Raw genomic sequence first — 23,042 nt, 5'->3', positions numbered from 1 at the left:
TAAAACACAGCATAGAAGACACAGAACAGGCATGTGTGGCAGACATGGTATGAGGGGTCGTAGCATGGTAGACAGTGTGGCAGACGTAATATGGTAAATATGGCATATAGTATAGTAGGACAAAGATGGTGAATAGTATGGCAGAGTATGGAAGAACATTGTTTGAGAAAACATGGCCAGATATCAGATGAAACACATGGCATTTTAGATTTGAGAAATGGAGGGTTGGGCACTTTGTCCCATATTCAGTGGCACTTTACTGGATAGCACCACTGAATGTCAGATCTAAATGGATGGAGAGGGGCATTCCAAGGGCAGAGTCCCTGGATTCAAGCAATTGGGCAGAGCACTTAGAAGAGAGGGTCATGAGCAGCCTATGGTCACTTATTTGACAGCCAACAAAGTCATAATAAAACACAAGAAAGACTCATGCATTGGTTCTTGAGACCTAGGATCTATAAAGAGGACCAGAAGTACTTCCTCTACTGCCATGAATGTCAGTTCGCCATCCCCAAAACATGCCTTAAATATCTTTCACTTTTATCAAGAAGCTCTGCAAAGCATTACCATGGACCTCATGGATCCACTAACTAAGTCAGGATAATACATAGTATTCTAACCAGTGGTTCTTTAAATCTGTCCTGGGGGACCCCCAACTAGTTGGGTTTTCAAGATATCCCTAATGAATATGTATGAGGCAGATTTGCATAATTCAGAGGTGACAGGTATGCAAATCTCCCTCATGCATAGAGAGGCATTTTCAATAGTGCATCTAAGTCTGACTTTGGACATTTCCCGTAAGATATTCAAAGGTTTGGGGTGAGGAAACATCCATTTTTAAAACTGCTAGACGTCCAAATATATATATATATATATATATATATTTTGGGGGGGGGCTATTTGGATGTCTTGGTCCTTAGGACATCTAACTTTTTTTGGCCTTTTCTGAATACAAAAACGTCCATATTCTAAATGTCAAACCAAGCCAATTTGGACATGGGAGAGACCAGCATCTTAATGGACTGGCCACACAGACATCCCAACAGGGCAGTGAGGCACCCTTAGAGGGCACCTCTGTGAACTTCCCATAAAGGGTGCCAGATACATATTTCACCAGAACCCCCCTTTTAGTGTATGATGAGCCAAAACTTCCCCAAAACCTACAGTATCTACCTGTCTACCACCCCAATAGTCCTTAGCTGCAGGTGTCACCTATATTGCAGTACAATAGGTTTTGGTTGTGTTTTGGTGGGCTTACAGTTTCCACAATAAATGTAGTGGTTATAGTGGCTATTGGACTTGCTACTCCTCTCTATGGTTTAATAGCCCACCCACCAGGCTACTTAAGACCCCTGTGTGTAGGTCTGCTAGGCTGTCCTATACCAGGTGCTGCTGTTCTGGAGGCAAGTTTGTACTTTTGTATTCTGATCTTTGTGTCATGTGAGGGAGTCAGTGAGCAGTGGGGAAGTGTGTGGGGGTCTTTATTTTATCTCTGCAGTGGTTATCTGGCCACTTTGGGATTCCTTTTTAACACATACCCTTTTAAAACAGGTCTAACTCAAAACGTATAAGTTCCATCCAGGACGTCTGCCAAAACATTTGATTATCCCTGCAGGATGTCTAAGTCTAAACCTGCCCAGAGCCTGTGCCTACCCAAACGCCACCCATAACACTTCTTCCAACAGACCCCTAAGAGTTCTGGATGCACAGTGGGAGAAATGTCTCACTAGATGTCAAGGAAAGGGGTTTTTGATTATCGTCCTGTCAATTAGGATGGTGAAGTGCCAGCTTAGGCATGTTTTTGGATGTCTTGATGTTTTGATTATGAGCCCGTATTCATTAGGGGTATCTTGAAAACCTGACTAACTGGGGGTCCCCCAGGACAGGTTTAAGAACCACTGTGCTAGACTATGCATTTTGCTACCCGAGGCTATTCCTTTATGTTAAATGGATAGTAAAACCATTATCAGGTCTTCCTGAGAGCTCATATGCCACCAGAAATCCTTACTAGTGAATTAAATCACTATATAATAACCTGCCAGATTTAACACAACTTAGTACAGAGGCCCCTTAGTGATATTATTGTGTCAGTATTGCATATTTCACATTTATTAAAATTGTATTTTAGAAAATAGCCAGTTTAGGCTGGTTGAGTATTAGAAAATGAGGTCAATATTAACTGTACGCAAATTCTTCCTTATAGGCTAATAAACAACTGAAACTGACAACACTATTCTCCTGACCATCCTACTCTTTCTCACATCGAGAAACAGAGACAGACGGAGGCTAGTAGCATCTCTTCAAATAACGAAAGGACAGAAGGGGCCCAGGCTATCCTCCAAGCCCCTTGTTTTCCTGAAGACGACTGTGTTTTTCCATCATTTAATTTTTTCCATTTAAGGTGGCCTGTTGACATTTTGGTTGAATTCAGAAGTAGAATGATCCTCCACAGCGGGATCATGACAGTTTTCCTGCTCAGCCACCTGCTCATCTCTTGGCATTTGACAGAAGGCGAGAAGGTCTACCATAATCGAGATCGCTCGAATATCCAACAAAGGCCCAAGAAGCAGGTGGAGATTGTTGTCACCCCTAAATTTGCCCTGGTGAGTTCATCAACACAAAGCTCCTAAAAGGGATTTCATCTTCCTTTAACTAGGATCCCTCGTGTGATTTTTTATGTGGTGGCTTCTGTTTTATAGGCGTGTTTTGATCACCCTCTGGAAGCAAAAAATAAAATGATTTATTAAGGATTTAGAGTAAACTAGCTGATGCCCCGGCGTTGCATGGGTATTTCATTATAGCAATAACACTGTAAATGGATTCAAATAAAGATACTTTATAGTGGTGAATGAAATTATTGTTTTACAGCTTAATAAAAAGTACAATATTCAAATTATAATGTGAAATATTTGACAAAATGATTACAATACAACTAACGCAAAACGTGATTATAAACAACATTTTTAGTGTCACCTCCAGGAGCAAGAACATATAAATTCTTGGGTGAAGAGACCCCCAGAACATATCACCCCAGGTAGTGAGGGATCAGCATACCAAGTTTCGTTCTAATCGGTCAAGCCGTTTTTGAATTACTGTGAGAATGGCAGCTTTTTACTTTTTTTCCATTGACATGAATGGGTGAAATCTGATGTTCTGTTTGTAGCTCCGCCCACGTGTGCAGGTGGGCCGCGAGACCCCCAGAACATATCACCCCAGGTAGTTGGAATTACTGTGAGAATGGCAGCTTTTTACATTTTTTCCATTGACATGAATGGGTGAAATCTGATTTTCTGTTTGTAGCTCTGCCCACGTGTGCAGGTGGGCCACGAGACCCCCAGAACATATCACCCCAGGTAGCGAGGGATCTGCATACCAAGGTTCGTTCAAATCGGTCAAGCCGTTTTTGAATTACTGTGAGAATGGAAGCTTTTTAAATTTTTTCCATTGACATGAATGGGTGAAATCTGATGCTCTGTTTGTAGCTCCGCCCACGTGTGCAGGTGGGCCGCGAGACCCCCAGAACATATCACCCCAGGTAGTGAGGGATCTGCATACCAAGTTTCGTTCAAATCGGTCAAGCCGTTTTTGAATTACTGTGAGAATGGCAGCTTTTTACTTTTTTTCCATTGACATGAATGGGTGAAATCTGATGTTCTGTTTGTAGCTCCGGCCACGTGTGCAGGTGGGCCGCGAGACCCCCAGAACATATCACCCCAGGTAGTTGGAATTACTGTGAGAATGGCAGCTTTTTACATTTTTTCCATTGACATGAATGGGTGAAATCTGATTTTCTGTTTGTAGCTCCGCCCACGTGTGCAGGTGGGCCGCGAGACCCCCAGAACATATCACCCCAGGTAGTGAGGGATCTGCATACCAAGTTTCGTTCAAATCGGTCAAGCCGTTTTTGAATTACTGTGAGAATGGCAGCTTTTTACATTTTTTCCATTGACATGAATGGGTGAAATCTGATTTTATGTTTGTAGCTCCTCCCACGTGTGCAGGTGGGCCGCGAGACCCCCAGAACATATCATCCCAGGTAGTGAGGGATCTGCATACCAAGTTTCGTTCAAATCGGTCAAGCCGTTTTTGCGTGATCGCGGCACATACACACACACACACATACATACATACCTCCGATTTTATATATATAGATTGTATAAAGTTCTTGATCTCCACTCGATCACCTCCCGCCTTTCTCCCCAAAATTCCCTAAATGCTATTATTTTTAAGAAAGTTATAAGCTATGGGGTTGACATTCAAATGGAGTTTAAGAAAGCAAGAGAGGCTCCTACCTGCTTAACCCCAGTCAACAGGTTTTTCAATTGTACACAGTGCACTTATTTTGCAGTGTGAGTACTGTACCTCTGTCCAGATAGTTCTGGGAAGGTCTGTGGGTAGAGTCAGCAGCCAGCAGTTATGCAGGCATATACTTCTGCCTCAAAAACAAACTGGACAGAAAGGACCACACAAAAGGCAATCCTATCTTTGTCCTATTAACTAAGCTCCAAGACCACAGCTGACAAAGATATTCAGAATCTGTCTGTAGCAGTCAGCAGTTTAAAAACATTGCCCCCATGTGGAGCTTTATATGCATTAAGCCAGTGTTTTTCAACCGGTGTTCCGCGGCACACTAGTGTGCCGCGAGATGTTGCCTGATGTGCCGCAGGGCCGCCGGGCCCGGAGCTGACAGGGGGCCCGAGGCAGGGGCGCCAGTAGCTCGCCAAGGCAAAGTGAGTCGATCACCCAGGACTCACTTTGTCTTGGCGATCTAATCTATCGAGCCGATAAGTCTTCTTCTCCCCGACGTCAATTCTGTAGTTGGAGAGGAAGTTCGGGCCAGCCAATCGCTGCCTGGCTGGGCGGAACTTCCTCTCCGATTGCACAATTGACGTCAGGGAGAGCATGCGTCCGCGTCGGCTTTGGGGCCTGTTATCCATTGGTGGGTCCTGTTCCCCGATGGCAGCGGCAGTGGCAGTGGCTTGGGGAACGGCAGGGAGAAAGAAAGAAAGGGGGCAGGCAGGGAAACAGAAGGAAAGAAGAGAAAAAGAAAGAAAGGTCAGGGAGAGAGGAAGAAAAAGTTGGGGGAGGGAATGAGGTGTGGAGGAGAGAAAGCATACAGGCTGATAGAAGGGAAGAAAGATTGGATGCACAGTCAGAAGAAGAAAGTGCAACCAGAAATCACCAGACAAGGTAGGAAAAATGATTTTATTTTAAATTTAGCAAAGTGGAGGCAGTATTACCACAGTTTTCAAAGGAATTTGCCCAAATAACTTAATAGTTAACTGGGTAAATTCCCAGAGATGAAAACTTCCCTTCACTTACTATGCACAGTTCTGAATTTATATCTGCTGTCTATATTTTACAATATGGTCACCTTTTACTAAACCGCAATAGTGGTTTTTAGCGCAGGGAGCCTATGAGCGTCAAGAGCAGCGCTGGACATTCAGCGCAGCTCCCTGCGCTAAAAACTGCTATTGTGGTTTAATAAAAAGGATGGAGGGTATATTTGTCTATTTTTGTATGCTATAAAAACCAAATACAGAGAGAGACTGAGAGCTGTTGACGAAGAGCTACGTGTGTGTCTTTCTTCGATTCCAGCCAGAATATCAGCTTTGTGTTCAGCCAAACAGGCCCAGGTTTCGCACTGAATAAAGTATTTTATAATTTTTATAATTTTTATTTCGTAATAAAGTAATTATAAAATACTTTCTTTGTGTTTATTTGATTCCTATTCAAGAGAATTACTTTATATATAGTCAATATAAGCAGAGAGTTAAATTTTTTAACATTTTCTAATGGTGGTGTGCCTCGTGATTTTTTTCATGAAACAAGTGTGCCTTTGCCCAAAAAAGGTTGAAAAACACTGCATTAAGCAATCAGATTTTATGTTTATAGTTTTACTCTCTGTGAGCTCTGACTAAGGGACATTTTCTCTTTAAATTAATTAACAGTGATAGATTTTTTTTAAACATCTTGGGGGGGGGGGGAGAAGGGGGTGAACACTGCTCAGAGGTTAGTTCTACCCTTAACTTAGATGATAACAAAAAAAATTTTCAAATCCCATAATTTGTTTAGATAGATATAATATGGATCTTTTCTTGGATTTTTTAAAGCTTTTTCTCAATTGTAAGGTGATAATTACAGATGTTTTAATTTAAATAATTTTGATGCGCATTCTAGCTTTTTAATATGTGCCAATCAATTTTAAACATATTAATTTATAGGTTAATGGGCACAAAATCGATTTTGCATGCACAAAGGGAGTAATTCTGTAAGTGGGCATCCCTTGCAGGTGCTTCAATGTTATGTAGTAGGAACTGATTTCATAATGACATCTGATCAACCAGATTCTATTATAGAATGCTTGGGTAATCCAGCATTGGCATGCCAAAAATCTAGGCCTTGCAGTTACACCAGCTAAAGACCTGCTGTAACTGTGAATGCCTAAATGCAGCAATGGCACATGCACCCAGTGGCGTAATGAGGACAAGAAGCACCCGGGGCAATGGCGCCCCTACCCCGCCTTCATCTTTGCCTCCCCCAGGTCCTTCCCTGATCCACCTTGCTGTATTCACCCCCCTTCCCTTCCCCTGTACCTCTAGTTGTTCACCGTTGCGAGCAACAAGAACTTAAACATGCTCCTTGCAACCCCATCATCTCTCCTGCTGATGTTCACTTCCTATGTGCGGCACCCGGAAGTGACATCAGTGGGAGAAATATCACAGTTGCAAGGAGCATGCGGCGGTGAACATCTAGAGGTACGGGGGGAGGGGGGCATGCGTGAGGCGAGGGAAGGAGTGGGAAGAGGCAGGAGTGGAGAGGAAGAGGGGAACCAGCACCCCCACCAACATGGCACCTGGGGCAGACCGCCTCCCCGACCCCCCTTACTACACCACTGCATGTATAATAGCTTACTGTCTTCTGTAAGTGGTGCCTGTGCCCCTCCCATTCTCTTTACATTTATTGCTCTTCCTCTGCAGTTCATCACTATGCCACTTAGGCAGGCCCTTGCAGAATAGCACTTAGTTGCTTTGCAGTCACTTGTACAGATTAAGGGGGAAATTCTATAAGTGGTGCCAGAAAATCAGTGCCAGAAAAAATTGTTACTAAGGGCCAGATTCTATAAATGGCATCCTAATTGCAGCCGCCTAGCGACACCTAAGTTCAGGATCTGCGCCTAATTTTTATATTTTTAATTGTCTCAATCCACGTGGTAATTGACCGCACTGGTTTTCAGCCAATAAAAGAAAAAAAAAAAATTAAAACAATTTAAGAGTTCATTGCCGAACTTTTAGGACGCCTAGTGACGCCTAATTGGAGGTACCCTTCCACGCCTAAGGACGCCTAAGGACACCTATGTTAAAAAAGTAGGTGTAGTTATAGGCCTGGTTGACTTAGTTGTCATTAAGGGTTCCTTTACTAAGGTGCGCTAGCGGTTTTAGCATGCGCGTAGCGCATGCTACAATACCACACGCGCTAAATGCTAATGTCTTCATAGAGCTTGCGTTAGTATTTTTCATTTAGCGCGTGGTTAGCGCGCACTAAAAATGCTAGCGCACCTTAGTAAAAGGAGCCCTAAGTGTCCGACATAGGCGTTGCCTAATTAGATGAGTGAAAATCACTAAGCACTTTTCCATAAGGGGTGCTTAGGTTGAGCACTCATTATAGAATAGCGCTTAGTGCCTATTACTGCACCCAAAGTTGGGTGCCGGTATTTATGCCAGCTGGAACCTGGTATAAATGCCAGCACCCAACTCATAGCCACACACACAAATATGTCCTACTGTACCAACTTAAATGCTCTTTTTAAGGACTTCTCAGATGTGACCATTGTCAGTAAAAGTTCATACAGACAAACCTGGTCAATTATCACTTCCTCCTACGTCCAAAAAGCATTGTGAGTTCATCTTAGCCAAGTACATTTTGTTTATCAAAAATTAGTTTTATAATTCTTGTGTTTTAAACTGAAATATTCAAAAATAGCAGAACTTAACTTATTTCAGCATGGAAGAGCCATTTGCCGACATAGCTATGTTTCGAATACTGCGTCAGGGCAAACAAACTCCTGAAAAAAAGAAAAGAAAAATGCCACCTTAACAAAAATGCAAGGCACTAAGCATGCTCCTATAATATGGAAATGAAGATCTTAAAAAGTATATCACTTGATTAAACTCACAAAAATCCCCCTCACTGTTATCTTCAGCTCTGAGTTAATCTCCTCAGCTCCTTCAAAAGAACTAGCATTTGGATGTGAAAATGGTACTATTCTGTAAAACCACATACAATTTTTCCAGAACCTTCCTACCCCTATCCCTACCCTGGCCATGGCTCCTGTTGAGGTGTGCGCTAGGGGATTCAGGTACCCAGACTTATACAATGCAATAAACAAGCAACGTAATACACACTATTTATTTCATTCAATAAACTTTACATTTAGGAAGAATTTGTGCTCAGAGACATGGAGGAAAAGGGGGAATAAAATTCCCCCCAAAACCTTTTTCCTCCATGTCTCTGAGCACAAATTCTTCCTAAATGTAAAGTTTATTAAATGAAATGAATTGTGTGTATTACTCTGGGAAGTACGTTGTTTGTTTATTGCATTATTGAGTTTTCACACTTCCATATTAAGAAGTATTTAGTATTTCTTCCTTTTGTTGTGTTTGACTCAGTCTCATACAATAGCACACAGACAGATGTGTATGAAAATTGGCAATAATTGGGATTAACTGCATTAATTAATCAACATCAATTAATTGCTTGGTAATGGCTCGTTAATTTATTTGCATGCACATCTTCTCTCTGTGCTGAAATTTGGCAAAACAATTCTATTAACAAAGAAAGGCACATGCAAATTAGGCATCCTTCTCTGCCTATGCAAATTAAGTAATGCCTCTCCCCCAACACTCTCAATCTAAGGGCTCCTTTTACGAAGGTGCGCTAGCGTTTTTAGCGCACGCACCGGCTTAGCTTGCGCTAGCCGAAAAACTACCGCCTGCTCAAGAGGAGGCGGTAGCGGCTAGCGCACGTGGCAATTTAGCGCACACTTGGTGTCGCCATGAAATTTTCCGCCCCTGAGTTTGAGCAGGTGCCCTCTTGTGGCCGAGGGTCCCTTGAGAAAGAAAATATCATCTTCCACTTCGACACGTCCCGTGAGGTACTTAAATGTTTCGATCATGTCTCCCCTCTCCCTACGTTCCTCGAGAGTGTAGAGCTGCAATTTGTTCAGTCTCTCTTCATACGAGAGACCCTTGGGCCCCGAGATCATCCTGGTGGCCGTCCGCTGAACCGATTCAATTCTGCGCACATCTTTACTGTAATGTGGCCTCCAGAATTGCACACAGTACTCCAGATGAGGTCTCACCATGGCCCTGTACAACGGCTGACGAAACTTCTATTGATACAACCCAATATCTGCCTTGCCTTGGATGAAGCCTTCTCCACTTGATTGGCAGTTTTCATGTCTGCACTGATGATTTCTCCTAAATCTCGTTCTGCTGAAGTCCTAGTTAAAGTTTCTCCGTTCAAGAAGGTTGTCCTGCATGGATTTCCGCTTCTGAGATGCATGACCTTACATTTCTTAGCATTGAAGCCTAGCTGCCAGGTTGAGGACCAACTTTCCAATGTAAGCAGGTCCTGCGCCATATAATTCTGTAAACTGCATTCACTTACTATATTACATAGTTTGGCGTCATCGGCGAATAGTGTTATTTTACCTTGAAGCCCTTGAGTCAGATCCCCTATGAATATGTTGAAAAGGAGTCAACCTCCTCTCAATAGTTTTCCAATTAAAGAAAGAAAGAAAAAACCCCCAGAACTATCTAAGCTTTCCTTTGTTAAAACCCTTTTTCTGCACATGGAACATAAGCAAGAAAAAGGGAGGAAGGCCATCACCTACTTGCTTTCACAACCAGTTGCCTCCGCAGCTGGCCTTTTGGGGAAGGTGTGGCTCACTGATAGAGCTGCTGCCTCTGCACCCAGAGGTTGTGCGATCAAATCCCAGTGATGCTCCTTGAGACCCTGGGAAAGTCACTTAATCCTCCAGTGCCCACCGCTTTGAATGTCAGCTTTGAATGCCCAACCCATAAAAAGGCAGTGTACAAGTCCCCATTCCTTTTCCCACACAATTTTCACCAAAGACAAAAAACAAAACTAGTTTATACTTCCCAAGTCTGTACTCCATTTCTTCTTGGTTGTCCAAGTCAGTGATAGCCATAGGTTCATCCTCTTCGGCCTCCTCAAACCATCTCTGACTCTTCTGAAAGCTCTACCATTTCTTCCTTCCACCTGGGGTAAGAACCCTTAAAAGCACTGTTTGCTGACAATCTCCCTGATTGGTTCCCCCTTTCAAGGTTTTCCATTGGACAAAAAAGTTTTACACAACCCCTCCCTAAGTTCTATGGGACCTCCCAGATGCTTCCCTTTTGTCTGTTCTGAAGGAAGTTTCTTCCCTTCCCCCTTCCCCAGGGTAAACAAACGTACTTCATTTTTTTTCAGTGCTTCCCGTGGATTATATGGGCTCATCCTCTTTTCTAAAGCCTTATATCTCCTAGGCCTATTGTATTAACCTGGCCTCCCTATATATTCTAAGGATTTTGGTATAGGTGGACTTCTTACCTCCCTGTCCTTGAGCTGGGGTCCCTTTTCTCTGGCACAATATTTATATGTGCATGTCTGTGACACAGAAACACTGTGCCCAGTTACAGAATTCCCCTATAAATTCCTAATACATGCTAACGAACCTAATGCAGGCTAATGAATGCACATTCTTAGGAGAAGTCATAGGCATCATTCGCTGGCCGTGCCAGGGGCAAGACTTAAGATTCACATTAGCCAGATTCCAGAGGCAGTTGCATTTATGGCATCTGATTAAATGAAGGCTTATGGAGCCAAGACCAAAACAAGCCAACTGAGCTGGAAACCCAAAACAAAACTTCTGGTAAAATATTGTAACATCCTCTCTCAAACACTATTTTGACTCTTACAGGGAAATTATATGAGGTGTATAAAGATAGGCAATTAACTTAGGCCCCCTTTTATGAAGCCGCTTTAGGCTCTTTTTAATCACCAGTCATGGCGATATTAACTCTGATGCTTTAATAAACTCATAACTGAAAAAAAAAATAATTGAATGATAGGTGCCTGTCTTAGGCATGATTCTACAAAAGACTGGCGCCTATCGCATGGCACCTAACAGTGGCAAACTCCAAAGTAGCTGTATTTAGGGGTGGAGAAATACTTAGGCGCCGATAAGCCCCATTTTCTAAAGGACTTAGGTGCCTATAATGTAGGCCTTTAAATGCCTGCCCTATATTACAGGTGTCTAAGTTTTAAGTTAGCCATGATTTTGTAATAGGTGCCTAAGGGCTCCTTTTACTAAGCTACGATAGCGTTTTTAGCATGCGCAGAATTTTAGCGTGTGCTAAACCCACACTACGCAGCTAGAACTAACGCCAGCTCAATGCTGTCATTAGCGTTTAGTGCGCACGGCAATTTAGCACGCGCTAAGCATGTGCTAAAACCGCTAGCGCAGCATGGTAAAAGGAGCCCTAAGTGTGATTGACAAGAGATAGGTGCTTCTATTATAAGTGCCTATCTTTTTAAACACTTTATACAGAATTTTCCTTTTACTGTCTACGTGCTACGTAAATTATCTAAATGCTTCACATATCTAATTGCTTTATAATCATGAAAAAACATTATTTATTGCTCTGTGTAATAGAATAGTCTGTTCTTCTGTCAGAGGAGTTATACAAAACTAGATGACTTCTGAGATAACAGTTTCTTTAGTGGGAGAGCCTGCGAACTTCACTAAGCTAATTTTCCAGGCTGAACCTAGTATATTAAACATTGACAATCAAAAGCCTCATTCACAGTCTCCTTCATTTATTTTTACTTACTGAGACATTTTTGTCTCCTGCTAATTCACTTTCTAGTGGCTGCTGTCCAATTGTCTTTTCTCCTTTCTTCTGTCTTCTCCTATCTTGTTCTATTTCCTTCCAACATCTATCTCTGTCAGACTGATCATTCCCTTTTAACTTTTTACTCCCTTTTCTTTAGAGAATGACAAGGTGATAAAATTCATCACTATTCCCATTCATGCGGATAACCGTGGGAAACCTTCTCCATGTCATTTCTTAAGGAGAAAGGGTAGAATCAGATATGAATGGGCACCACCACTGACCCTCAAGCCTTGCATTGAAGAATGCTGATGTAGAAAGACTGAGGTTGAGGTAGACACTAAAGGATGACATGGGATTGCTTCCTGAGGTTATCCACAGGAACGGGAACGTTTTTCTTTACTACCTCTGTCCACTCAGATTTCACTCTTTTTTCATGTTTTACCTTCTTTTTACTTTGTAGCTACCTATCAACTTTCCCTCTCCTTCTTCCTTACCCTAGCTCTCCCATTTCCTATCTCATTCCTTCCCCAGTCTCCTCTTCCCTTCCATCTTTCATCCACTCCACATTACTACATTTCTACCCTCTGTACTTACTATTCTCCTCTCATCTTAAATTTGGCAGCTATGAAGTAATGCTAAGAAATGCAAGGTCATGCATCTGGGCTGCAGAAACCCTAGGGAACAGTATAGATTAGGGAGTGAAGAAATTTTGTGCATGAAAGAGGAGCGAGACTTGGGTGTGATATTATGTGATGATCTTAAGGTGGTCAAACAGGTTGAAAAGATGACGGCAAAAGATAGAAGGATGCTTGGATGTATAGGGAGAGGAATGGCCAGTAGAAAAAAAAGGAGGCATTAATGCCCCTGAATAAGACTCTGGTAAGACCTCATTTAGAATATTGTGTACAATTCTGAAGACTGCACTTCAAAAAGATATAAACCAGAAGGAGTTGGTCCAGAGGAAGGCTGCTACAATGGTTGGTGGTCTTCATCATAAGACATATGGGGATAGACTTAGACTTAAAGATCTTAGTATGTATACTTTGGAGGAAAGGTGGGAGAGGGGGAGATATGATAGATACATTTAAATATCTATATGGCATAAATACGGATGAGGTGAGTCTCTTTCAACTGAAAGGAAATTGCAGAATGCGAGGGCATAGAATAAAGTTAAGAGCTGATAGACTCAGGAGTAATCTAAGGAAATACTTTATTTGTACGGAAAGAGTGGTGGATGTGTAGAATACAGGTTGTAGAGACAAAGACTGTGTCTGACTTCAAGAAAGCATGGGACATGCCCGTGAGATCTCTTAGGGAGAGGAGATAGTGGATGCTACTTATGGGCAGACTGATAGTTGGCCTTTATCTGCCATCATGTTTCTATGTCTATCTCTTTTGTTCTACTTCCCCCCCTCCCCCCAGCCTCTCCCACATGGTTCTAGCATTTTTAGCATATCTCCTTTCTCTCTTCCTTTATTATTGTAGCCCAGCATTTCCTCCCTTAACCTTAACCCTTGTTGCATAGCATCCTTCCTCTCTCTCCTTCATCCTTGTAACTTGATATCTATTTGTCCATTCCTTCCCCTCTCCCCAGCATCTTCCTATCTTATCTCTCTTCATTCCCACTCACAGCATTTTTCTTTCCCTCTCCCCTCCCCCATGCTTTAGCATATCTCTCTTCCCTCCCTCCTTGCCCCTATGGTTCCACATCTCTCCCTCTCTCTTCTCTCCATTCATCTAATTCTCAATTATCTCGCTCTCCTTTCCCTCCACCCTAAATTCAGCATCACTACACCTACGCTAATCCCTTCCTCCCATAGTCCAGCATATCTTTCTCCTTCCCCTTCATCCATTAAAAGCCCATTAATTTCTCCTATATTCTCTTCTCATCCCCATGCACATGGTCTGGCATGGTCTCTCTCTCTTTCTCAAATCCTCCCCTCTTTTATCCTGCTATATCTTAAAACACATCTTTCCTCACAGGGGTCACCAGCAATGGCAGCAATTCTTTTATACTTATTTATTTATTTACTTTGATTTCTATCCCATTCTCCCGGGAGCTCAAAACAGGTTACAAGAGCACATTCATAGTAAATTACAAGACATTCACAGCAGCAAGAACATGTAAGGATGTAGAAAGGCATTCACAGCAGTTGCAGATGAAATTACAGAAGTTTGAGAAAAAAATTTGTTGCAGAAAAGGAGTGCATAGGAAAGAAAGAATGGTAGTCTGTTGGTTAGAGCTGTTTAGTTGAAGAGGAAAGTCTTCACTGCTTTTCAGAAGGCCATCAACAAGTCTTACAATCTTATCTGAGCAGGCAGTTGGTTCCATAGTTGGAGGTTAACGTGGTTATACAAGCGTTTACATGCCGTTTCCAGTTGGAGAGATCTTCCTGGGTGATGCATAGTCATCTCTCAGCTTTGGAGTGGAGAGAGCGGCTGAGGATGTACTAATGTAGTTTTGTACGCCATTACAAGGGCTTTGAATGTACAGTTTTTGTTGACAAGTAGTCGGTGTTCTGCATGAAGGGCTGGGGAGATGGGGGTCATGGTAGCTGAGATAGTATAGGAGATAGATTGTGGAGTTTTGGACTTGCTGGAGGCATTTGAGTTCTTTGGTGGTTATTCCATTGAATATGGAGTTACAGTAGTCTATCCTGGAAAGTACGCTGGCATAGAGGAGCTGGGACAGGTCAGGTTTAGAGATGTATGGTTTGATCCTTGTTAGTTGGCACAGATAGTGGAAGGAGGTGGATACACCTGCGAGACGTGGGCTGAGAGGGACAGGTGGCCATCCAGTATTACCCCAAGGCTGCACACTTGTTCCTTTGCTGTTAGGAATATAGAATCCCAAGATAGTGTTGGGCAGGTGAGGCTGGTGTTTTTGCTTTCTGATCCAAAGGAGTTCAGTTTTGGCAACATTCAGCTGGTGTTTGTTGTCTGTCATCCAGTTTTTCATGTCAGAGAGGCAGTGTTGGAGTTTGGTGAGTTGGGCAGATCTGTTTTCACCTAGCGGGAGGAGTAGTTGAATGTCATCTGCATAGGAGTGGATTTTGATGTTATATTTCTAGACAATATCACTAACTGGTATGATGTACAGGTTAAATAGGAGCGGGGACAGCAGGGCACCCCGGAGGACTCCATATTTAATGGGTTTGGCATTAGATTTGGTTGGGCCTAGCAGTACTGTTTGCGTTCTCTACTATAGGAAGAAGGTGAACCATTGAAGAGCAGAGTCCTTGATTCCTAGGTCAGTGAGTCTGTGCAGTAGAAGTTGCTGATCATTGGTGTCAAAGGCATGAAGGTCCAGTAGTACTAGCCTGGTGCCAGCCCTAGATCTTTCCCTCTGCCATGTTCTGCTTAGGTGGAAACTGGAAGTTGTGTCAGAGAGGAAACCACATGCAGATGGAAAGTGCCAAATCCAGCCATTGGTAGCATAATGGAATTGCTGCCACTGCAGTTGAACTCTGTGAAGATAGTGTATGTTTTAAGGTAGACTAGAGAGGGGAAGGGGAGGAGATGTTGGACAAAAGGCAAAGGAGAAGAGATGCTAGACCATGGTGGCTCCTATAGCTGTAGGGCCCAGGGCAGCTGCCCTGTTTGCTCCTCCTTCCCAACTCTAGCCATGATGCTTATTGAGCATTTTTATGGCATTGGCACAAATTATGGCCATCAAAAAGAAACCCATAGACTCAGTAATCTAAAAGGAATATGTCACAGTTTCCTGCAAGGGACCATGGAAATGACTTGGAGTCTATTTTACAAATGAAAATCAGCCCCTACTTTCCTTTAGAGTAGAGAATGACATGGAACTGGATACCCATGGTTAACCGCAAGGTGGGGACAGGAACAGAGCCTGCGTGGATGGGGACAGAGCCCAAGGGATGGGTTGGGGATGGGGACAAGGACATATTTTGTCCCCATGTCATTCTCTAAAAACTTGAGACTACATTTAATATGTACAAACTTAATACATCTTTGATAATTAGCAACTGAATTAAATGATTAAAGAACTGAAGAAGCTGCTTTTAGATTTAAATGAACTACACTTCCCCCTCCATATTTGCAGGTTTAGGATTCACAGATTCAGTTATTCATGAATCTCTACCACCTCACCTCCCTTTTGGGCCTCCTACCTGACTCCCTTCCACCTCATGGTTCCCTCCACAGATTACTTTTAAAGCCATGGTGGTCTAGCGGTGAAGCAGGGCAGGAATGATCTTCCTAAGCTCCTGCCCTGTGAAGATCCGCTATTAAAAATGGCTCCCTCAAGTTTCTGCATCAGTCTCATGAGTTCCCGCAGTCATGCAAGACCAACACAGGAACTTGAAGCAGCCATTTTTGATAGCGTATCTGGACAGGGCAGGAGTATAGGGAGATCACATCTGCCCTGCTTCAGTGCTAGACCACCAAGGCTTTAAAGGTAAGCTGTGGAGGGGACCATGGGGTGGGAGGGGGTAAGGGTGGAGGCCCAAAAGTTATTTGCAATTTTTTTTTAATATTCACGAGACAGCTGTGGTCTCAACCCCCGCAAATATGAAGGGAGACCTGTAGTGTTAAATGACAGCAAATGAATTTGTATCTTGAGAATTCTGATAAAAATCTCCAGCTGGAGGGGGAAGGGGAAATAGGCTGGATTTTTTATATCACCAATGCATTTCATTCATCTCTAGTTGTGCTTTCATGAAAAGCAAACATATAATTAAAGATACTTTCTCACACAGAGATACCTCTGGAAGTATGGTTGGATAGAGCCTATGAAATGGGAGTCCTTTCGATATGAGGGTGTGATACAACCTGAAAAGAAAGATGTGGCCCCTACAGATGCTTCTACTGTGCTCACAGAAGGCCAGTCTAAGAATGGGTATGTTGAAAAATCTCAAGCTGCAGAACCCACTGAAAGCCCACAGTTTATCAGTGCCCTAAAACGCTTTCAAGAAGCCAAGGGACTCCCTATTACTGGCATCTTGGATGAGGCCACCAAAAAGATCATGATCACGCCCCGCTGTGGAGTTCCTGACCACAAAGTTCCTGAGACAAAAGAAGGGACCAGCATGCCAAATGCCAATGGGAACAGTAAAAATGTCAACAGTAACAGCACTGGGAATACAACTGACATTTCCAATTTTTCTGATAACACCATCATGAGCACCATAGCACAAAGTAACATAACTGACAGCACAGGAGTAACCAATTCCACAAATGCTACTAGCAGAGGGCAAATAGCACAGGGACGTTTACTCCAGAGACTGGTGGAGCACACACGGAAGAAAAGAAGTGATTCCTTGCGAAATTACACCAAAACAGTGGCATTCCCCAAGCCCAAAGTAAAATGGCGCCTGCTGGGGGAAGGATACAGTGAATGGTTACCCACTGATCAACAGAGGAATATCTTGAAATGGGCCTTCCGTATGTGGAGTGAGGTAGTGCCACTGATCTTTGAAGAGGACATCATCTCCCCAGCGCATGAGATCGATATTAAACTAGGCTTTGGAACAGGTAAGTCACAACTAATTTGAAAAACAAAAGACATGGGGTGGAGGGTGGAATTCTATACATTTGATGCTGGGAAAAAAATCAGTGCTAAGCGCAATTTAATACAGGGCACACGCCCTTTATAGAATCATTTATAGTGCCGAGTCCAATGCCTAACTTTGGGGACCAGACTCATGCCTTCTGAAAGCTGGTGTAAATGTTGGCACCCAAGCAAGGCATGCTGAAGCAGTAATCTATAACAATGTGCTTAACTTTTGGATACCTTCCTGACATGTATGTGACCACGCCCCCTTTTGAGTTACGCATAGAAACATCCCTGACATGTCTGTGGCCCTGCCCCCTTTTGAGTTATGCACTATTAGAGTTAGGTGTCATGCCTTATAGAATAATGCGTAACTGCATTCATATGCAAACTTTAATGGGTGCCAATTAACATCAATAATTGGTTGTTAGCACCAGTTTATTAAAATTAATTGGCTTGCTTAGCCAATTAACTTGCATGTGCATCTTGGAGCATGCCCAAATTTTGGTTCACAAATCTAGGTGCCATATACAGAATCTGGAGGATATAGGACAATTCTGTAACTAAGAGGCCACAGTTAAATGCCCCTTGCTTGCATAAATGCAGAGAAAAGTGAGCACTTACACCCCTAAGTGCCCTAATCACTAATATAATGGGTACATGTAGGCTATAGCACATAAATACTGATTCATAAGTCATGGCAACTATTCCTTTTTTCTCTCTCAAAAATGCACCAACATTGAAAATCTAATATATATACATTTGAAAGTGTGTGACATGGACTTCTTAATGTTGCCAACAGATGAGAGATGAGTGCAGCGTTCTCTGGTAGGGGAGAAACAACAAACAGGATATTTAAAATTATCATTTTAGTATGGCATACAGTGTACAACATGAACAACAAAGTACAAGTACAAACTGTTTAACTGTTAATATCTTTCAAAGTAGTCTCCCAGGTTGTCCATGTCCATGTTTTGCAAACATGTGCAGATCTTTGATAGTATGTAGCTTTGCAGGCGGCCAATCATATGTGGCGAGTCTAGGTGAGGCCAGAGCAGGATTAATTAATCGAGGGCCCCTAGGTACACGTCCACTGGGCCCCCTGCCCCACCCCACCATGCTCCGCCCCCATTTATTTACCCATTTTCTTATTTACTTCTTTATTTCCACTTTATTTCTGCTATTTTAAAATTCAAAACAAACAACAAAGATGACCCTACCAGTGCCAGTGTACAGTTTTTCTTCTATGCAACTTCCAAACATCTCGGAACAAATCTCCTCTTCTTTCCTAGAGGAAGAGATCTTCATCTGGCAGGGCTTTGGGAAGCCCACCAATTTATATTTTGCATTTGGGTAGGAGGCATGGGGCATGGCGGGAAGAAAATTTAGTGCACGTCATTTTATTGGACTAATACATTTCTCAATTAGCTTTCAGAGGTTAAAACCTCTTTCTTCAGTAATGAGCTGATTGGAGCACTGTTTAGTCAGAAAAAAAGGGTAGCTTTTTAGCAAGAAACCTAAAGCTGTGTTTTTTTCATAAGTTCTGCTTCAGTTAATGGATGTTTTCCTCTAATTAGCAAATAACATTTCTGTCTGTCCATAAAAATAAAAGGTTTTGCATGCAATATATTTGTTTTGATGTGCCCTGTTTATGTTGTGGCTTACTAAATGTATTTTGAGCTTAATAAAGCAAAAATAAAAACCCAGAAAACTATTTAGCAGATCACATTAAGGATGTCCAAACTGTGCCTAAGTTCCATCCATAGAACTCATGTCTATCTGAAACCCAAACTACGCTCAAAAGTAGACCTCCTTTACAATGCCTAAAGGACCTACTTTTACAATTGCTATGCAGCTTGCTAGCACATTATGTGGCACAGTGGTTAAACCTACAACTTTCTACCCTATTGTTGCTGGTTCAAATCCCTGTCACTCTCTCTGATAGAAGAGAAATAAATAAAAGCATTAAACAGATCCAACTCCCAGTATCACAATTATAATGAAAAACACCATAAAAATGACATTCTAATAACATCATAATAATAAAATATTATAACATTAAGGACATTTTTTGGACGTCTAACTCTCGCCGAAAACCCAATTCTCTAAAGGATGTCTCACAATTTGGATCTCTAAACAGTGCTGAGTGTCGCTGAGTGCGATTCTACAAAGGACACCTATCTTGGACATCCAAACTGCACCTAACTTTAGACGCACTTTGCAGAATCTTTTATCAAAGTTACATTAGTTTCTTGGAGATCTTTAACCTTGGCCTCCAGAGAGTCCAGCTTAGTTGTGAGTTGAACCAGCTCTTGAGAATTGATTTCTACTGTACTTTTAAAATTATGGTAGATAACTCCCACCCCCACCCCCAATTTTTTTTTTTTTTTTTACCACAGAACATAGAGAAGAATTATGGAGCTGCATAGCATTCCATAAATTGTCCGAAGTGACTATGTATTTATTCAATTTTCTATACCATTCTCCCAAGGGAGCTCAGAACGGTTTACATGAATTTATTTAGACTATTCCTGGCTTTTGCAGCCATTGCACACACAGCACTGAGGACCCAAAATCTCTTCAGGAAGAGGAACTATTCACAGTTGGCTGCAATTGCTGGTTAAGCTTTGCTTCATTTCTTTGTATCTGGGGGTAAGATACTGCAAGTGGAGATCCCTCCAACAGAGAGAGGGAGCTTGCAGAGAAATTCCTTCTCCCTCTCCCATTTCTCTAGGAGAGACTCTCGACGGTAGAGGAACTACCCCCTGCAGGGGACTCAGAGGCCCTGCTCCCACTGCCCCCAGAGATGTTCACTGCTGGCATAGTCACAGGTGAAGTCCTTGCTGTGGTTGTTGGAGCACAAAACAACTGTAACGTCATCTGCCTCAGCAAGTGATTCAAAGCCGGCATCGTAGGGAATTGTCATACTGTTCCCTTCCTCTTCCTAATGCTTGATATATTAATGTAATAAAATTATGAATTTACAAATGAGCATAAAGAGTATAAACATATATGTTTGCCAGGCTTATTGGCTTCTACAATACTTTATGATGAGGTGATCAGTAAACAATTGGCTAAAACAAAACATATTGTATAAAGCAGTGTTTCGCAAATTTTGTCAAGCTGTGGCACACTTAACTTAGTGTCCACGGCTCCAGGCATCCAGAAGTGCACGGATGTCGACACAATGGCATCATGCACATGTGTGACATCATCATGTTGACATCTGTGCATGCACAAAGGCCCTCCAGACAGGCACCGCCAGTGGGGTTGCTGGAAGGGAAGATGCGCGGAGAGAAGGAGAGGCATTATGAAAATCAAATGGAAGAACACCACATTGATTTCATAATGGAACAATAACACTTTTAAAATCAATAACATCGCCTTGAATTGGCCTATTTGGAAAAAATGTGATATCTGAACACTGCAAGATCTTTTATGTAATAATCGATGGTTGGCTTTTGAAGAAGTACGTGATAAATGTAATCTACCAGCCAATCAATATATTAATTGACTTCAATTAAAACTTGTTGTGTGTGCTTCAATTCTGGAACTTCTAAAATTGAAATCAATACCTGATCTCCTTCAAAATATTTAGAGGTGTTGCCTCTAAATGGTACACTTTATTGAGGCAAATTTCACCTGTGTCTATATCACTAATGATGAGTGCATGGCATCCGGCTTTAGACATTTCCGCTGTTGATGAGCTTTGGCAGAAAGTGTGGACCAGAGTATTCAGATCTATTAGATTGGCTCCAGTCCTTAAATCAATATACTTTCTACTATATCGATCCCACTGGACGCTGCATAAACTTGCTAAATTTTCCAAAGAAGGCTCTAACCTATGCAGGAATTTGAAGGTACATTGCCACACATGTTATACCAATGCTCACATATTAAATTGTATTGGGATAAAGTCTAGAACACGGAGAGGGTAGTGGATGCCTGGAATGCGCTCCCAAGAGAGGTGGTGGAGAGTAAAACTGTGACGAGTTCAAAGAAGCGTGGGATGAACACAGAGGATTTAGAATCAGAAAATAATCTAATATAATAAAATGGTAAGCCGCGCATGCGCACTTCCTAAGCGTGCATCCGTTTTCTGTGAGCTGTAGCGACCCATAGGAAGTGCGCATACGCGGCTTACGGTCTGGCCTCACACGAGACAAGACAACTGCGCGCCCTTCTCTGCTCTCCACCTGCAGAGCTGCGGCTGCCGCCTGCTAGCACACCCTGCCCTCTCCAAGCCGGGACCGCAGCCAGCCAACGATCGCCTGCACAGCGCGGAACAAGTCGACGACTCCCCCCTCCCGCACCAACCGCTGCCGCTCCTGTTTGAAGCGGCCTGATGAGGTTCGCGGCCGGCTGTAGCGAACCTCGCAGGCCGCTCTCCACATGAAGCACGTTCCCTCTGACGTGATCGTGTCAGAAGGAACATGCTACCATATGGAGAGCGGCCTGCGAGGTTCAAAACAGCCGCCCATGAACCTAAGCAGGCCGCTTTGAACAGGAACAGGAGCGGCAGCCGCGGCATTCCCCCCTCCTTTCAGCGGCCAGCAAACAACATGGAGGACTGCTTCCGGGAGGAATCGGCTTCCAGCCTCATATCTCAGGCCTGACCCGCGACTCAAAGGGGAGAGGATATGCTGGATGGAGGGAGCAAGACAGATACTGGTTAGAAGACTGAAAATAAAGGGGGAAGAGAGAGAAAGAGAAGATGCTGGAAGGGAGGAGTTAGCAAAAAAAAAACCAAAAAAGAAAAAAAACCTCCCAAAAAAACAAACAACTGGATAAATAGAAGCAGATAGAGATGCAGAAAAATAAATGGAGGAAAAATGAAAGATAAGGTTAAAGTCTGAGATGGATGTAGGAGAGGAAGTGAAGACAGGAATGAGAGAAGAGCCAGATAGATTGCAAACCCTGGTAAGAAAATTGAGAGAAGAGAGCAGAAACTGGGATAAATATGAATAAAATGGCCAGACAATAAAAGAAGAAAAAAATAATTTTATTTTTAATTTCATTAACAGAAAATGCAGTTTTACTGTAAATTTGCACTGCTTTCTTTTTATATTCCAAAGTGTATAGTGTTTTTTCTCTTTCTCTGGTGTTGAACTGCATATTGCTGGACAGAGGGAGCAGGAAGAGGTGCTGATGGACAAGGGGGGGATGAAGGGAGGCCTACTGCTGGACAGGGGGAGCAGGAACAGGTGCTGATGGACGAGGGAGCAGGAAGAGGGGTGAGGTAAAATAAAGGGAGAAGGGCTGCTGTTGGATAAGGTGAGCAGTGATGGGGTGGGGGAGGACACAGGGGAGGTAAAAGGAAGGGAGAATGAACAGGGGGAGCAGACAAGAGGTGGTGGTGGACAGCCAAGGAAAAAAAAAAAAGAAAGATAGAAATACAGAAAGCGGCTAAGGACAGATAAAAAAAAATAAAGACAGACACACACACACATATTCTAGCACCCGTTAATTTAACGGGCTATAAGACTAGTATTAAATATTGAACTAAGGCCAGTACTGGGCAGACTTGCATGATCTGTGTCTGTATATGGCCGTTTGGTGGAGGATGGGCTGGGGAGGGCTTCAATGGCTGGGAGGGTGTAGATGGGCTGGAGTAAGTCTTAACA

At 42.8% G+C, this 23,042-nt stretch overlaps 1 protein-coding gene across 1 annotated transcript in view; it reads left to right on the top strand.

Moving 5' to 3' along the window:
- The window catches only part of LOC117365117 (matrix metalloproteinase-21-like), a 79,631-nt gene that overhangs the window by 10,958 nt on the left and 45,631 nt on the right, over positions 1 to 23,042 (top strand). The window contains exons 3-4 of the mRNA XM_033955096.1: positions 2,204 to 2,603; positions 16,625 to 17,399. Coding sequence (XP_033810987.1) covers positions 2,439 to 2,603; positions 16,625 to 17,399 — 940 coding nt within the window. The 5' untranslated portion in view covers positions 2,204 to 2,438. The remainder of the gene's footprint in view (positions 1 to 2,203; positions 2,604 to 16,624; positions 17,400 to 23,042) is intronic.

The sequence above is a fragment of the Geotrypetes seraphini genome, chromosome 1 (assembly GCF_902459505.1).
Source record: "Geotrypetes seraphini chromosome 1, aGeoSer1.1, whole genome shotgun sequence".
NCBI lineage: Eukaryota > Metazoa > Chordata > Amphibia > Gymnophiona > Dermophiidae > Geotrypetes > Geotrypetes seraphini.
The sequence above is the reverse complement of the archived record's forward strand: the minus strand, read 5'-3'. Positions and strand labels throughout refer to the sequence as shown.